Source organism: Rhipicephalus microplus, chromosome 8 (genome assembly GCF_043290135.1).
Source record: "Rhipicephalus microplus isolate Deutch F79 chromosome 8, USDA_Rmic, whole genome shotgun sequence".
Lineage (NCBI taxonomy): Eukaryota > Metazoa > Arthropoda > Arachnida > Ixodida > Ixodidae > Rhipicephalus > Rhipicephalus microplus.
The window spans coordinates 123,471,730-123,490,612 of NC_134707.1; the positions used below are offsets into that span (position 1 = coordinate 123,471,730).

The 18,883-nt window shown below is 48.7% G+C and overlaps 1 protein-coding gene across 3 annotated transcripts in view; it reads right to left on the bottom strand.

Moving 5' to 3' along the window:
- Positions 1–18,140, bottom strand: part of LOC119164563 (lipase member J) — a 60,151-nt gene extending 42,011 nt beyond the window's left edge. Inside the window, exons 1-2 of one of the 3 annotated variants that reach the window (XM_075872555.1) lie at positions 17,503–18,140; positions 67–273 (exon numbers count right to left, since the gene is read on the bottom strand). In XM_075872555.1, the coding sequence (XP_075728670.1) occupies positions 67–273; positions 17,503–17,764 (469 nt within the window). In that variant the 5' untranslated portion in view covers positions 17,765–18,140. The remainder of the gene's footprint in view (positions 1–66; positions 274–17,502) is intronic. The other 2 variants (XM_075872554.1, XM_075872556.1) reach the window with 2 other exon arrangements.
- Positions 18,141–18,883: the final 743 nt, after the last annotated feature.

Consider the following 18,883-nt stretch of genomic DNA (forward strand, 5'->3'; position numbering starts at 1 on the left):
ATCAGGAGTCCTACCTAGACTGTGGTGAAGATAGTTGATGACCCACTCGACGAATGACAATCCTACCTAGACTCTGGTGAGGATAGTTGACGACCCACTCGACGGATGACGATAAGAATCCATGCACCAATATAACAGGTGGCCTCCGGCTCCTGTGCGGAGGAATGGAAGCCCCCCAGCGGCCATGTGGGATGCGTTGCATCGACAGCACGTAGCTGTCCTGCGTGATGACCGTGAACTCCTGGCAGTAGTAGCCCTTGCTGCGGATCAGGTCTGCCTGCGAGCGTGATGCAAGTGCCGTGACACCTTTCTGGCAAATATTTGATAACTATTGGACACCGATAAGAAACAGGACCCAAGAAAGGCAGCGAAAAAAGCCCACAACGCCACCTCGTAACTTAATTATACTTGCCCCTGCCGATGATAGAAAACTGCAACTATAGCCTAAGTTGAAAATTAGGCAAAGTAGAGTGGTGAAGTGTTAAAATGAAAATCGGCAAACCCATCATTTATTTATATATTTTAACCTCGGAGTAAAATAAGTCTTCATGGTTCAGGTGCTCGCTGCTCTGTATAATGTGACAACATGAAATGAAGTTCTTCTGGACATGTTCAAGGCAATTCCCTTAATATATATATATATATATATATATATATATATATATATATATATATATATATATATATATATATATATATATATATATATATATATATATATATATATAGGTATGGGATATGGCACAACGGGAGCGTTGTCAACAAGGATAAATATATTTATTTCCAAACAGTTTCGGGAGGGGTCCTCCCTTCATCAGGGGATGAGTTATACTGACATGAACTTCCAAACTTCGTTGCTGCCGCGTACCTCTCGCCTTGAAATATGTTTGCGAGAGTGAGAGGGAACTAAAAAAAGGAAAGAAAGAAAAAAAAGAGAAAAAGGGGAAGAAAAAAAGACGAAAAAAAGAAAAAAGGAAAAGAAAGAAAAGAAAGAAAGTAAAAAAGAGAAAGAACCACTGTCAACACTGAGAACGAAACCAATTGTCCGTTTACGTCTACATCTGGTTCTTATCACGTGCTGTTCAGTTCTCGACGTGTGTCGGGCCACCCATGATTGTCGCCGCGGTGGCGGAAGGGGTCCGTGACGGCGCGCGTAAAGAAAGGGTTTCTCCTTAATGGGTCGGTCGGCTCTTTACCCTTAATCTTCGTCCGTTTCCCTTCAATGGTCATCAAGTGGTAGGCAAACATAAACACTTTGTATGTGCATGTGAAAAAAACAAAAAAAAGAAAAAAAGAAGAAAAACAAAAAAAAAACAAGAAAGGACAGTGTACACGTACGAGTCAGAAAAAACAAGCATGGTCTCCAGCTATCAATCTTTGTCACCGATTTCCTCCTGGCTTACTTCTCGGAGGCAGGAGAGTTTTCCGGGGTCCTCGTTGACGCCGGCTACTAATGTTCGAAATTCGAAAATAAAATATGCCTCACGCTGTTCGCGCTCGCGTCTGTTTGAGAAACCGGACTGCAAAAGAGTTACGCTGATATATTCAAAACTGTGGTTTGGCAGGCGCAGATGTCTAGATAAAGGTAGCTTCGGCAGTGAAGTGGCGTGGTACCGGTGATTATTGAACCGCAGCCGAAATGGCGTGTCTGTTTGGCTGATATATTCTTGTCCAAAGATGTTGCAATGTAGCATGTACATTACGTTACTGGAGTCCCAATTAAGACTTTCAGTTATGGAGAATTTGAAATCCGAGAAGTTCGCTTTGGATTCACGTGTTGTGACTATCTGTGGGCATACCTTGCATCGAGCTTTTCCGCAGGGATGGCACCCTGATTGAATTTTGGGGGTGTTTGTTTTTGCTCTGACAAGAATGTCCTTCAGAGTTTTGTCCCTGCGGTACACCACGTGAGGTGGCTTCGCGAAAATAGAAGTTAGTCGTTTGCTTTGCCTGATTATGTTGAAATGGCGGGAAAGTATGTTGTTGATTCGTGGCGCTGATTAGGAGTAAGTTAGTACAAGGTTTGTTTGGGAAGTCGTTTTAGATACTTTGTTTGGTCCCTTAATTATATCATTCCTGTTCACGTTGCGAGCACATAGTATGGTATCGTCAATAATGTCTTCCGGATAATTTTGTTTCAATAAGGAATGCTTCAGGTGCTCCGCGTGTCTGTCAAATTCCCGCATATCGGTGCATATTCTTCGGTACCCGTTTTGCAATGCTTTGGGTGGCTGCTGTTGAAATGTAGGTACATTTGACGGTCTGTACGCTTTTTGTAAAGGTTTGTTGACAAGCAGTCATTTTTGACCGTGACGTCCAAAAAGTTAATGCTAGTTTTGGAAATTTTGTGCGTGAATTTAATTGACGGGTGGCACTTGTTAAAATACTCTATGAAGCGGAAAAGACTTCCCTCACCGTGGTTCCATATCATAAAAATATGGTCTAAGTATCTTCTATAGTAGAAAGGTTTCAAGGTGCGTCGCTCAATGAATGGGATTTCAAGTGAAGCCATAAAGGTGCTCGCGAAGTTTGGGGCCATTTTCCTGCCCATTGCGTGCCACTGACCTGAAGGAAATGCTTGCCATTGAACTCAAAATGGTTATAATTTAGTACAAGTTCAAGAAGTGTAAAGAGTACCTCGCCATTTACACTAGTTGATGAGTCAGATTTTACATATTCAGAAACCATAGCCGCTATTCCGTCATGGTGGGGTATGTTGGTGTACAGTGAGCAGACGTCCATGGTCACCAGAAAACTGCCGCCTGGGATGTCGAGACTAGAAGTTTCGCAGATGAAGTGGTTTGTGTCCTTTAGGTAATAGGAAAAATTTGGGGGGATGTTTTTTTATTAAGGAACTAATGAATTCTGATATATTTTCTGTTGATGTGCTGTTACTGAATACTATCGGACGTCCCGGATTGCCTGCCTTGTGTATTTTGGGGGGCAAATAGAATCAACCGGGAACAAAATGGGCCGGTTACATTGCTTTTAACATTTTGCCAGTAATTTTCTTGTCCCAGCGGAGACTGTTTAGGGTTACTTTTATCTCGCTTTCAAATTCGGGAGTCGGGTCCGTCGGAAGTTCTTTGTAGAATTTTGTGTCTGATAGATGTCGTTCCTCTTCCTTTAAGTAGTCCGACGTGTTTAGAATTACTATGCAGCCCCCTTTATCAGCCGGTTTGACGGTAATTCTAGTGTTTCTTTCGTAGTTCATCGAGTGCCCTTCGTTCTAAATTTGATATGTTGTTTCGAAATGGCCGATTTTTTTTTCATATGCTCTGATAATATTTTTTTTGAACTGCTGATATTTACATATCGAGGTGTTTGTCCCTCGTCTCATCTGGACACCATGATTTGTCACCACCAATCAATCTATTCTCGTGGCAGAATAGAACAGCTGAATAAGAGGCAGAATAAGAACAGCTGGCCCAGGATCGGGACTTGTCTCTTCTCTGTCTCGCTCATCACAATATATATATATATATATATATATATATATATATATATATTGTGATGAGCGAGACAGAGAAGAAGAGAGAAGTTCCGATCCTGGGCCAGCTGTTCTTATTCTGCCTCTTCTTCCTCGCTCGCCTAGCAAGCGCGTCTGTGCCAGAGTGCCAGAGTGCCAGTTTCTGTCTTCGTCGTCACACTCGGCCATGGCTGCAAGCATTGTTGATGGGCCACACGACGATGTTCATGTGGGTGAGGCTAGCTGCAGCAGTTGAAATTGCTTCAGGTGGGTGGAGTTGGCTGCATCGTCGTGATGGGCCCCGACCACGCTGAAAGTTTGTCGAAATTGGCTCCGGCGGCTGACACTGGCTATGTCGCCCAGGTCGTTCGCCATGTCGTGATGAGAACTGGGTCCTGGTTGGTCCCTTCGTTGATGATGACTCCGCGGGACAACATTGACTGTCGCGTGGCAGTCTACAGCCTCGGCCACGCTGCGACTTTTCAGAGAAAGTAGTTGGACTCCGGTTTTCGTTTGGTGGACCGAGTAGGCATTCTCGTAGTAGAAGTTTCCTGTGGTGGTGTGGTTTGCATGGAGATGGTTCTGGTGGGCGGCCCCGACTGGATCGACATAGTCGCAGGTTGATCACAGAACGCTTTCCTTTGTCCCACCACATTTTAGAAAAGAGGGCAGGAAATGGGGGATCCGACAACGAAACGAGTAGCATCTTATGCAGCCGTCTGCGCAATTTTCTACGGATCGAGAGATGTTTTTTGGTGCGACCAGACATCTGCACGAACCTGGGGTGAAGTCCTCGTGCTGACCCGCGGCGGGGCTCCCGTGCCGTGACTTGCGTAGTCCGTGACCCACGCAGAGTTGTAGCTATGGGGCTCCCGGACGCTGTAAAGTCAGTAATTCCTGAAGCCACGCTGCGTAGTGGCGAGAGATCCTCGACGGAAGCCGCTCCGGAAATCGGAGACTCCACCGATTCAGGCAGCGCATGCATCGCACGCATATCCTCTTCCGTCTGGTCAGATGGGATGTTATTAGACTCAGCGGAAAGACCTGTCTCATTAGGTGGTAGAATGTCCAGTAGGATGGGGGCCGGTGCCTCTAAGTCGAACGGACGACTTGCGTTGGGGCATCTTGCGGAGCATTGCGCAAAGCTTGCCATCAGAAACCCGCCACACCCAGCTGCACCGTCAGGCCGGTGCTCCTCAGAAGCTCCAAATACGACAGTAGAAATGCCTGTGCAAGGCAGAGTTACACGATAGTGATTGTTCCCTACATCTAGGTCACCGAGAGATGACAGGATGATAGGGTCTTCGCATCCTTTAGGTCGGGCTTTTCCCGAGTTCCGTCCTGAGAGAAGGTCGAGCTACGTGGGCAGGTGGCACAGGGAATCGGACCGAAAGCAGCTATGAGCTTGACGCTTCACTCCGCCCATGACTGCTGCTTCCAACCTTCATGCCGGTGCCACGCCACTGCACCTTCCCGAAGACGGTCTATGGCCACATACCATTTCGGATTCTCTGTCCAGGCCGCGCGCATTGCTAGCGCGTTGACGGTTGCCACCCAGCTGTCGGCGTCGTTCCGGACCCCGTCGAATCCCGGCAGTTCGTAGGTGGACGGCGATGGTGGGGTGGCACGTGAGAATGCGGATATCACTGAGGCAACGCCGTCGAGCGGGTCTGAGAGCTGCAGAAGGGTGCCCCAAAGTTGCCTGCGTTGCTCCAATGGGCTTGCCTCAAGGTCGTGCGAGGCAGCTACATCCAACACGGCGTTAGTGGTGCGCAATTCTGGCAACATTGTAGAAGCTCGCTCGGAGATTTACGCGGTCAATTCGTCAGTCTAGACGCGGAGTAGCGCGATGGTACGCCGCAGGTTCGCGGCGCTATTGTTTGTGAAGTCCGAAGCGTTGGTGATCATGGTCTTCGAATGAGTAGCGGTTGCAGCACTCACACCGGTGAGGTTGACGAGCAGAGAAGCCTGGACGACGTTACCTGGTAGCTCGTATGTTGAAAGAGTGCGGCAACGGGAATGTAGGCCATGGGAAGCGTGGGCGGAATTCCCAAAGGACAGGAGCCGGTGTGGATCCCTGCCGCGAAAAGGTGGCAGGGTGTCAATGAGGCCATGCCCTACAACCCCAGGGGAGGCCTGGACGCCGTCCACTGGTGGTTTCAAGTGTAGGTGAAGCGGCGGGTGCGACCCCATTGCGAAGGAAGCGTGAACGGCGTTCCTCGATGGAGAAGCCCGCACTGCCGACGAACCACGAAGACACGTACCGGTGGCTTGCCGGAGAGGGTTCACTTGTCGGCTTTCGCTGACGGCAGAATCCATAGCCAAGGACGCGTGGATGGTGTCCTTGTGAAATGGTACCGGTAACGTGTACTGCAGCTGCCGAGGAGGCCTTGACGCCATCCCCGAATGGTGGTGGCAGTTGCGGCAGGTGAACAGCTGCCGAGGAGGTCTTGACGCCGTCCTCAAGTGGCGCTTATTGCGGCTGTCCTGGATGACGAAGCCGGGACGTAAGACTTCTGCTTCGTCGGCTGCGCCATTGTGATGAGCGAGACAGAGAACAAGAGACAACTTCCGATCCTGGGCCAGCTGTTCTTATTCTGCCTCTTCTTCCTCGCTCGCCTAGCATGCGCGTCTTTGCCAGAGTGCCAGTTTCGGTCTTCGTCGTCACAATATATATATATATATATATATATATATATATATATATATATATTGAGCACTGACTATGTACTTCATCTTCATCTGTATGACCAAACCATTGTAGTGATCATCATCGTATGTCACGCGGGCTGGCTCTCTGGCTCGTGCGTCTGGATTAAAAAAGGATAACCTGGTTTCTGCCGTATACCGGACGTGGTCTCATAAATGGTTAAGCGTGCTTTGGTTCCCACGTCCTCCTGCTCCACTTGTCACCTCTGGAGCTCCAGTCTGGTCGACGGTTGTGCCCTCAAGCAACAGCGATGGCAGAACCCAACCCGCCCGCTGCTGCAACCACTCCTTCTCAGCCACTTAGGCTTCACTACACCGTGAGTACCTCTCATCGAGACCCTCCGGTATTTTCCGGCCTTCGCAACGAAGACGTCGAAGAATGGCTCGACAGTTATGATCGAACCAGCGTTTGTAATTATTGGGACGGGGCGCACAAACTGCGCTACGTTCCTTTTTACCTCGATGGCGCTGCTAAAATCTGGTATTACAACCACGAGAGCGACTTCTCCAATTGGTCGGCCTTCACGGGGCATCTCCGTCAGGTATTTGGCACGTCTGCAGGATGTTCTGTAGTAGCGAAACAGAAGCTCGCAACCCGCATCCAAGGGGACGACGAATCGTATACGTCCTACATTGAAGATATTCTGGCTCTCTGTCACCGAGCACAAAATGACATGACGGAGGCCGATCGCATCCGACATCTACTGAAAGGTATCAACTCTGTGGCCTTCAATGCTCTCGTGATTCAGAATCCGACTACCGTCCGGGACGTCATCACTACATGCCAACGCCTGGACTCGCTTCATTCCACGCGCCTTCCACACGCCTCCTGCGACGCTCGCTTTACCAAAGAGCATGAAGTGCGGGCCCTTATCCGCACAATTGTCAGAGAAGAACTTCACGGCCTTATTCCAGGCAACCCTACCGTTGCGTCTGTCCACACACCTCCTCCCAACCTGCGAGAGATAATCAAGGACGAACTGGCATCAATGACAAGCGCTGCACATGCCCCGTCTCTTGTGCGCTTTCCAGTGCCTTCGTACGCACAAGTTGCATCGCGGGCCCCTGCACCAGTTCCAACCATGCCTGCGGACGTCGGATGCGACCATGTGGCTGCGATGACAACGCAAGCGCCAAGGCCACACCACTATTCTACATGGCGTCCTCCCCGCCCCATCTGCTTCTACTGTGGCATAAGGGGTCATATATCCCGTTTCTGCCGCCGCCGTCAGCAGGATGAACGACGTGGTTACTCAGCTTACGAGAGAGACTTTTCCCCGAGACCCGATGAATACGATCCCGCACCGTATCCATCCACCTCCCGTCAGTCGCCCTCCCCTCCACGGTCTCATGCTGGGCCTCATCCTTCTCGTTCATCTCGCCGCCGTTCTCCGTCACCGTTTCGGCGTACGTCATCATACTTGCGTCCCGCTCCGATTTCTCGGGACTCGGAAAACTAGAAGGTGCAGTTTTTTGAGGGGAAACTGCTTGTCGTCGGAACGCTACAACTCTTCCGTCTCGTCCAGCTAATTTACTGCTTGTTTCTGTGGAAGGTGTTTTTGTTAACGCCCTTAAGACACAGGAGCCGCAATTTCGGTAATTGATCGTGAATTGTGTTTTCGCCTGCGTAAAGTGCAAACTCCTTATGCCGGTCCCATGTTATGCGGTGCTAATAACAGTCCAATTCGCCCGACCGGGTTGTGCACTGCTCGTATTCTCATCGATGGAATCCGTCATCACACACAATTGGCTGTGCTGTCTTCGTGCGCTCATCAGATAATCTTAGGCTGGGACTTCTTGTCAGCGGCGTCTGCTGTAATTTCGTGTGGTCGGCCCCTCATTCGTATTACGGACACTGAGCTTTCTTCTGCTGCCGACTTTTCGTCGCCCAACCTTGTGGCAGCGGCGGATTTCCTCCTGCCTCCCGGACGAGAACGTGTCCTTACGATCAAGTCACGAGACATTCTAGATGGTGACGCTGTGGTTACTCCTTGCCAGCGCTGCATTTTTCGAGGGATCACCATCGCATCTTGTTTAGTGCGGTTCTCCCGTGGTTATTCAAGCATCACGGCCTGCAACACGACGCCAGAACCACTTCTTCTGCCTGAGGGGACCACTGTTGTCAGCATTACCGAAGAAGCACCGCTTTGTGTCGTCACTGGTTCATCTGCTTCGTCATTCTCAAAGTGTATGCCAGCGGAAGATGCATTTCCTGCTCTCAAGGTCACTTTGTGTGAACATCTCAACCCAACGCAAACTGATGCCTTGCTAGCGTTATTAATGAAGCACAAAACTTGCTTTGACGTTTGTTCCGAAGGTCTGGGTCAAACAACAGTGACCGCCCATCGTATCGACACCGACGGATCCCGTGTGATTCGCCGCCGCCCTTACCGTGTGTCGGCTTCTGAGTGCAAGCTTATAAAAGAACAAGTCAACGACATGCTCGCGCGCAACGTCATCAGGCCTTCGACAAGCGCATGGCCTTCTCTTGTCGTACTAGTGAAAAAAAAGGATGGCTCGGTACGGTTTTGCATTGATTACAGATCACTCAACAAAATCACTCGTAAGGACGTCTACCCAATGCCTCGCATTGACGATGCTCTTGATACTTTACAAGGTGCCGAGTACTTTTCAAGTCTCGACTTGCGCTCCGGTTATTGGCAGATTTCAATGCACGAGTCTGATAAAGTGAAGACTGCGTTCGCTACACCAGATGGGCTCTTTGAATTCAATGTATTGCCTTTCAACCTATGTAATGCCCCAGCCACAATCGAACGGATGATAGACACGGTACTGCGGGGATTAAAATAGAAGCCCTGCCTTTGCTACCTGGACGACATTGTCATTTTTTCGTCGAGCTTCTCACAGCACCTGGAACGGCTAGACGAAGTCCTCACATGTTTAGCTAAGGCCGGTCTCCAGCTCAACACTAAGAAGTGTTGGTTTGCCAGTCACAGCATCAAGGTTATAGGTGACGTCGTCAGTAAACATGGCGTTGAGCCCGATACCGACAAGGTTGCCGCGGTACGGCACTTTCCTACACCAACCACACAGAAAGACCTCCGCAGCTTCCTAGGCTTAGCGTCGTATTTCCGCCGCTTTGTACGTGATTTTGCTACTATTGCGGCTCCTCTGCACAAACTTCTGACCACGAGTGCACCTTTTGTCTGGTCGGATGACTGCGAAGCCACTTTTGACACCCTCAAGCGATGCCTCACATCACGGCCAGTGCTTCGCTATTTCGACCCTGCAGCACCTACTGTGCTACACACTGACGCAAGTGGACTTGGCATCGGTGCTGTCCTTCTTCAGCGGAACCACGCTTCCGAAGAACAAGTCGTGGCCTACGCGAGCCGTACTCTGTCACCTGCTGAGCGAAACTACAGCATCACTGAGCAAGAATGTCTCGCCATCGTGTGGTCCATTCAAAAGTTTCGTGCTTACTTATTCGGCCGGCATTTCACAATAGTGACTGACCATCATGCTCTGTGTTGGTTATCGTCTCTCAAAAATTTGTCGGGACGCCTTGGCCGTTGGGTACTACGATTGCGAGAGTATGACTACAGCGTCACATATAGGTCAGGCCGAGAGCACCAAGATGCCGACGCTTTGTCCCGTTGCCCGCTCTCGCAAAGCGCCGAAGTGTCACCTTCCATCTGTTCGTCACCGCCCGCCAAAGTGACCAAACAGACGGCTGCTCCTTCGAAACAGTTAGTTGCCTCGGCGGACCTTCTTTCGTCCACAGATCTCGCCTCGCTCCAACATGCCGATACCTACTGCCGCACAATCATCGATCGGCTCACTGGCTTATCGCGTGCTCCAAACAGCCGCCTAAGACGACAACTTGCCCGTTTCAAGCTTCAAGAGGGAACATTATGTCGGCAAATTTACCATCCTCTCGGTAACCAATGGATTCCCGTCATTCCTCGCTCACTTCGTCTGGAAGTTCTACAAGCGTTTCATGACGATGCGACAACTGGCCACTTAGGGTTCCACAAGACCTACGACCACCTCAGGACTCGCTGCTTTTGGCCTGGCCTCTCCACTTCTGTCGCCAAGTACGTCCCTTCCTGCGCGTCATGCCAGCACCGAAAACGTACCACGTCCCATCCCGCGGGGCCACTGCAACCACTGCCGTGCCCGTCCACTCCCTTTGATTTGTGGGAATAGACTTATACGGACCTCTTCCGCTTACGCCAGCCGCTCACCGTTGGATTGTTACTGCCATAGACCACCTTACTCGCTACGCGGAGACGGCAGCTCTTTCATCTGGTGCTACCTCTGAAGTAGCCAATTTTTTCCTTCGCGCCATTATTTTACGACATGGCGCACCGCGTGTGCTCCTTAGTGACCATGGCAAGACATTTCTTTCACATGTCCTTGCTGAAGTCTTAAAGGCCTCTAACACCATCCACAAGACCACATCAGCGTATCACCCAGAAACTAATGGTCTGACTGAGCGTTTTCACCGAACTTTGTCTGACATGATCTCTACGTACGTGCAACCAGATCACAAAAACTGGGACAGAATACTTCCTTTTGTCACGTTCGCATATAACACTGCCATACAGCGTACAACGAATTTCAGCCCTTTTTTTCTCGTGTATGGCAGTGTGCCGACCTTTGTTCTGGACACCACCTTTTTGTCCACATCTTCCAATCCATCTTCATCTCTCCCGGAAGAGTTCGCCGCTCGCGTCGCCCGCTGCCGTGAAATCGCCCGTGCCAACACTGCTACCATTCAGGACAAGAGAAAAATCGACCTTGATTCGAAGCGTCGAGTTGTTGTGTTCCGCCCAGGCGACGAAGTCCTTTTGTGGACACCTGTTCGTGTACCTGGGCTCTGCGAAAAATTCCTTCACCGGTATCTTGGTCCATACACCGTCCTGGAACCAACATCTGAAGTCAACTATCGCGTTGCTCCTGCCAACGCGGCTTCTGATCGTCGTCGCCACGACACCGAGATCGCCCACGTCTCTCGACTGAAACGATATATTCGGCGTCCCAACCCTTTCTAACTTGCTGCCCTCTTTCGCGAAGGGGGGAAAATAGTGTGAGCGCTGACTATGTACTTCATCTTCATCTGTATGACCAAACCATTGTAGTGATCATCATCATATGTCACGCGGGCTGGCTCTCTGGCTCGTGCGTCTGGATTAAAAAAGGATAACCTGGTTGCTGCCGTATACCGGACGTGGTCTCATAATATATATATATATATATATATATATATATATATATATATATATATATTTCAATCTCGTACCCACAGCGCCATTCAGGCTACTGGCTTTGCAACGTCAGCCAAGGGCCTTACAATGAGCTGTGGTTCCGATAGAGCTTCGAATTCACCGCCGACGTATTCACAGTCTAACGTGCTTACGCAAACGCATCCGCTGTAACCTCCACCGACATCTGCATATAGGTCGCAAAGGATGACCACCAGTCGACCATTCACTCGTTAGACGGACTTGCGGAGTACCGTCGACCATCGACCATTTTGCTTCCATTGTCGAGAAGCTGGCCGTGTTTTCTGCATTTGCCCATACCATGACGACAGACACCAGAACATTCTACAAACCTCTCCTCGTGCTTATCTTGATAACCGCCGTGACAGCAGTGCAGGCCCTCAAGCACCGCCACCCGATGTGCTATATCGTCGGCGCCACTCTCCTTCACCTGCCCCTAATTGAAGCAGCACCACAGTTACGCCGAGGTGGTCCGTGGCGGATACCCTAGGCCCCATCGACAAAGCTAACAGCAGCGATCCTTGTGGGGAAGGTTGCCGCCCGTCGAGATGCTAGCACACCCACAACATCTTCACTACGACGTGATACGACGATACGACGGATTATACACGGATCGTACGACGGACGATACGAAGGACGATAGAACTTCACCGACATCAATGAAAGTCTTAAGCGCCAACCTACACATTTACATTGACGGACGCCCAGTATAACAGAACTTAGAGATATTGGTGCGGACTTCTGTATTATCAGCCGTAAACTCACCGACTGCCTAAAGTCAGAACAATATGGGCGGGCCCGAACATAACCGCAGGGGGTGAACTGGTGACGCCGAGGGGCAAATGTACCACTCGAATTATCACCGGCAGTTCCAATTTCGTTGCTACTTTCGTAATTTCAGCTGAGTGCTGCAAAGACCTGATGTTAGGCATGGTCTTCCTGCGTGAATACGGTGCCGTTATCAACATTCCCGAGAGATTGTTTACATTTTGGATGGCTACAGGTCACGTTTAGGATAGGTCCTGTACAGAGCAGCGACGTAAACCTCTGCGCGTCTTTGACGGTGACGTGACCATTCCACTGCGGTCAAGCGAACTTGTAGCTGTGACATGTGACACTTCAAGCAATTCTTAGGACATCGCCGAAGAAATACTGACACTGCTATTCAGCCATGCTTTATCTATCACAAGAGGCGTCGTCAGCATAAAATGTGGACATACGCAAGTCCTTGCTAGCAACTCCAGGTCTGAGCGCCAACATTTAATGAGGGATATGGCAGCCGCGTACATGGATAAGCTCGCCAAGATGACACACTGCCAAACTCTTGAACAAGATAATTCAACTGACCTGCCACTCGTACCTCTATCCGTTGATAATGGCTCAAGTTTGCTGCCGGCGCAGAAGCAAAGTATCTTGCAGCCTATAAACCAGTTTGAACAAATTTTCTCTTCGACGTCCAGAGTTCGTGAAACGCCACTGACGAACCATCGAATTAAAACCGATGACATGACTGATGGCATAACCCTCAGGCAAAACCCGTACCGGGTAGCTACGAGGAAACAAGGAGCCATCGAAAACCAGGTATGAAAGACGCTTGAAGATGACGTTATTCAGCCGCCGAAAAGCCCTTGGGCTTCGCCGGTTGTGTTAGTGAAGAAAAAAAGACGGCACCTTACGTTTCTGCGTGAATTACCGCAAGATGAATCAGGTCGCAAAAAAGATGCTTACCCCCTTCCACGTATAAAGAATTCACTCGATCTACTACTCCGAGCACGCTATTTCTCGTCGATGAACTTAAGGAGTGGGTAATGGCAGATTGAAGGCGATGAATGAGAACGGGAAAAAACAGCTTCCGTGACACCTGATTGATTTCCTAATTTCAAGGTACTTCCATTTGGCTTGTGCTCAGCACCGGCAACGTCTCAGCAGCTAATGGACATCCTACTAGCAGACCTGCTTGGTGCGTTTAGAAGACGTCGTCGTATCCTCGGCCGCATTAGACGAACACGTCAAGCGACTGCCCTCAGTATTTTAAGCTATCCGTTTCGCTGGACTAACACTCAAGCTGGAAAAAAGGCCACTTTGGCTTCGAAGAGCTTTTGTTTTTTGTGAATGTTGTCATCAATGAAGAAGTGTGGCCTGATTTCCCCCCCCCCCCCAAAAAAAAATAGGCCCTATAGATATATATCTGCATGTTACAGTGCAAATGTCGTAGCAAAACGATAGTCTTGCGTCGGGAGAGAGTGAACAAAACGTTTATTTGATGTTCTGTGCAAGAACATCGGTGAATGATATTGTGCAGGTGCTGCGTTATAGTGCCTCGAGCATGCAGCGGAGGCGAACGAGCACATTAAGTCACGTCACACGTGAGACATGAGCGCTATCCGGCAGTTATCTTGGAAAACGAAGCACGCGCGCCTGTGTGCCCGTCTCGGAGGTGATAAAGTGTAGAACGCGATGCGATAGGTAGGTGCCACCACCACGCCATCTTAGCAAAGCGTTGTAAACACTTGCCATTTCATGCAAGCGTTGCATGGTCAGCGCAACGTCACAAACGCTGCGGTTCTTAGAATTACGGCCTTTTCTAGTAAGAGACACACATACAGAATATCGACGTGTTGTTATGGTGCCTCAGATAAGCGCAATAATTGGTTTTAATTGGCAATCGCACCAGTATCAACACTGAATCTTGAGCAATATTGGTGGGTACTGTGAATGGGTCGGCCGTTTGGAGTATTCTTTGGCCACTTTGGTGCAGTTTAGGGTACCGTTAAGGGCGGACAAACAGACAAATGTACAGAGAGACAGACAGACCAAAACTTTTGCGTCGAAGGGCCCCAAGAAAGACTATCGTGTTTAATATCTGCCATTGCACACTTTTCAGTGCCATCTGACAAAAAGGTAGCCCGACGATTTTAGGGCTCTGCGCTTACTATCGACCCTTCATTGGGAACTTCTCACGCATTGCATCGCCGTTAACACGCCTCACCAGGATAGATGTCACATTCGTGTGGAATGGTGAACAGCAAAAAGCCTTGAACGAGCTGCGGCAGTGTCTCCAAAATCCACCAGTCCTCGGACGCATTGATGATGATGGCCCAAGAACAGTGCCCACCAGCGCCATCTATGTCGGTTTAGGAGCTGTACTCGTGCAGTGGCGGGATGGCGCAGGACGAGTAACCGATTACGTGAGCAGGACTCTTTGACGCGCGGAAGACAGTTCTTTCACCACGAAAAAAGAGTTCCTTCCGGTGGTTTGAGCGGTTATAAAATTCCGGCCATATCTGTGTGGGTGTCCTTGATTGTTGTCAGTGATCATTACCCCCTTTGCTGGCTCACGAACTTAAATGACCTTAAATGAGCTTCAAGAATTTGACATGCCTGTGGTCTACAGATCAAGGAAGCGACATTCAGACGCCGATTGCCTTTTTTGTGCGCCATACGAACCTGCATTGGCAGAAGATGGTGATACAGCCTTTGTAAGAGTTGTAAACACGGCTACTGTCGCACAGCTGCAACGAGACGACCCGGAACTAGAACCCATAATTTGTTTTTTGGAGGGTGGCACTTTAGCTGTACTACTTAGACTGTTCGGAAAGGGCTATCGTCATTTTGCTTGCGCAACGACGTCCTGTATAAGAGGAACTTCATGCCGTGCGGAAATGACTATTTACTCGACGCCCCAGCATTTATAAGAAGCGAATTGTTACAGGCATGTCACGATGAACCAATCCCCGGCCCCTTGGGTTACAAGCGTACGCTGTGCAGAGTGATTCAAAATACTACCGACCAGGACTGATGGTGGCCGTTCAACACTACGTTCAGACGTGCCTTGATTGCCAGCGCAGAAAAGTCCGTTCGTCAAACCAGCAGGCCTCCTCTATCCTATTGACGTACCTGTTACTCTTTTGCCCAAGTCGAAATGAATATTTTTGGCCCGTCTCCAGTGTTTCCATGCCCCGCCGCGGTGGTCTAGATGCTAAGGTACTCGGCTGCTGACCCGCAGGTCGCGGGTTAATATCCCGGCTGCGGCGGCTGCATTTCCGATGGAGGCGGAAATGTTGTAGGCTCGTGTACTCAGATTTGGGTGCATGTTAAAGAACCCCAGGTGGTCGAAATTTCCGGAGCCCTCCACTACGGCATCTCTCATAATCATATGAGGGTTTGGGGACGTTAAACCCCACATATCAAAAGTAATCAATCCAATGTTTCCATTCATTTAGGCAAAACAAAATTCAACGTATACAATAGCATAAAATATTAGCAATTTCATTGTGAAATCAATCCATTTGACAGAAATGTGCACACAATTGTGATTAGCACAGAAAGAATATTAAAACGCATTTATGCGCAATAATGGCTGGCAAAATAAAAAAGAAATTAATAAAAATTAGAGCTATGAGCAGCATATGCATGTTGCACAAGATAAGAAGAGGAATCGAAAGAGGTATAAAAGTCTGTTTACCTTTTTAGGAGAAATGGGTGTATCTTATTTTTAAAGACATAAACGGAGAAACATTGTTCTAATAATGTCATCACAGTGGGGTGGTCATTAAATAGAGGAGAATTTGGTAAGTTAGTTTTTGTGTGCCGTAGTTAGTACAAAGCGTATCTTTCTTGAAGCTGATAGTTCGTAAATTATCACCACGGTACCATTAGTGAAACTTTCTCAAATATTCTATTTGAATAGGTTTTGGTTCACGATGTATGATCATTGCTATCTTCTAGTATATCACCAAAGCAACCACGATTTCTTTTTGTGTAATGATGCGATGTGGTGACTACCTTTTTCTGTTTCTTTAAAGTAGTTTTCAAGCACGTTATGAAACACACTGTACTTTTTTTAGTTGTGCTTAGCCGCATGCCTTCTGTGCTAACCCGTGTACAATAGTGGATTGGGGCTACTCAAGCTGTTATAACAGCTTTTACCAGCCCTTCTTTTAAAATGTTGTTGCGGAATAAACTTCAATTCAATTTATTTTATTTCAATTGTTATTTATCTAGCCAAGTTAATCCATCAGCAGTTGTGGTGCTGCGCAGTTTTATTTCGCATCTGGACGTGTAGGCCACGTGCATTCGCAACTTTGTGGACGCTATTGTTGTGTCCTAATTCAGCGACCACGGTGTCGTGGATGACACATGTGGCACTCAGTAATTTCTTTTCGACTTCACCTGATGTGCAGGCAAAGTCCTTAAATTCAAATGCAGTCGAATCTGTTGAAGAGCTTCAGTCATGACTCAAGTGCTAATTTAAAACGTCTTGCTGCATGGTGATGGATGAATAATATTTTGCAAGCCACTTTTCCGGCGAAAAAGCTGGCACGTGTGCGTGTCTGTGGTCGCGATGCGCAATAGAGGATGGGTTCAGAGCACAGTAACATTGGCCGTTGGGCGAGTTGGTGATAGTTCATGTTCACTTGATATGTAGCGCACGAAGACGAGACACACAAGTACTCTCGCTTTTTTTTGTGCCATGTCTTTATGCTCTGCTTCACAACTAAACTTGATATTCAGGGCACGTTTCAGCTTAACACACGGGAGTCTTGAGCAGCGCAGCTACATTGTGAAGAAAGTCACGAATGACAAACATTTCATAATTTACACTGTTTTTATGCGAAGCGAATAGAGGATTTAGATATACACTAAAAAAAGCAAAATGGATTCACGTATATTTACCTCTTGTTCGTTGCATTCACGACAGTTTCGACAATATGACATTTGGTCGATTCGGACATTTTGTTCCGAACTAGTGAAATTCGAATGAACGAGATGTGCCACACGATTGTGCGGTCCCGCTAATACTGAACTTCGGCAGCGCATTTTTTTCCTACAACCTTGTGAGTGCGGTATGAACTGAACGTTTTAGCTCACAAACTTGTTGAGTTTACTCGGCGTGATACGTTACAGTTTTCTTTGTTAGCTTAAATTTTGAGCCTGCTGCAACTATTGTGATAAGAGACCTTGGGTATCGCCCTATTTGAAGGCACATAATCGGATATTTTCTCGAACCAACGCACTCGTACACAAACAACCATGTCGAATACAGAAAATATTCATAACAATTCATGAACTCACCGGCGTTCGAAAGGCGTCCGGTTGCCGCGGTTCGAAGATGCACCAAGCACACCCGAAGCACAAGCTCCACAAGAGAGCATTCAGACAGAATCGGACACACAGCGACGACCGCACGAACGGGTGACCAGCGGGCATCCTCATTTACGGCTGTTCCCTCCCGGCGCGTCGCCCGATCGCGCGCGGGCCCTCTAATGCGGCCAGTATCGCAGCAGCCGGGCGCGGCACCTGCTACGGTCAGAGCGCAACTGCATGCGCCGGTCATCGGAGGAAAGAAGAGACGCGTCGTTATTCGCCGCTACACTCTCTCCCAATCACACGCTCCGCTTCTGTAATATTGCGCAATGTAATTCGCACAACGGCTAGCCCCAGCTATTTGGGGAGCTCCAAGAACTGACTGATTCGAATTTGAGAGTGCTTTCTGATTTGCCGTCGACAATGCATGGTCCAATAGTCAACATTCTGCGTATACTCTCAATTCGAACGATGCTCTCGGTTGACTGCTTGTGAAATGCTTCACGCAATTAGCTTGGCAAAGGAATGACCCCGAAACGAGGTAACCGCATTATTTCGAACAGCCCACCCTTGGGCAGTCGATAAGAGGTGGTTTCTCGCGTGGCGACGCAACCGTTATGCAGCGTGCCAAAAATCGTGCACCGCAAGCGGTCGTTGTCAAGAGGAGGCGAGGACACATTCAAGTGCGCGATAAGCAATCCTGGCGCGTATCTGACAAGGGGTAAACAAGTGCACTTTGCGTTGAGCGTCAGGAGTTCGGGCATTCTTATCACACGCACCTAAAACAGTTCAGCAAACGAGGATGTGCGCAAAAAATCTGGGGCGATGTCGTGGACTACACTGCAAATTGCCTGCTCTGTACTGTTTCCCAGGTCACGGTCTTCGCAGGGTCACTATCTTCACAAGTTTTACCTTACGCATGTTGCCTACGGCGGGTTATTATCGCTGGCGCAGCACTAAAAGCAAAAAAAAAAAAGCGAGCAAGGAAAAACTGTCTTTGCGTCCGCGAGAAAAGGGCGTGCGGGTATTTAAATCTGTCCCTATCCTGGGCAAGCCGCTGTGCTGTAATGGGGCGACACAATGTTGGCTGGAATGTTCGACTACATGCTTGTGCCCCATCCTGTGCATGTTTCGAAGAAGTATAGTACCAGTAGCACGCAAAAAACAAGAAGACAGATGGAAGCGCAGTAAAGAGACCATGCACGGTATGCTGAATTACGAGCTGTAGTGTTTTTTGAAAAAAAAAAAAACCCGGTAAATGCTGTACAAAACAAGAAAGGGCCCGAACTGCAGCATAGAGGGTATTGCCCCCTCTGATAGAGCCTGCTTTTATTGGGCACGTAGTGAAATACGAGAAAATGCCGATAAA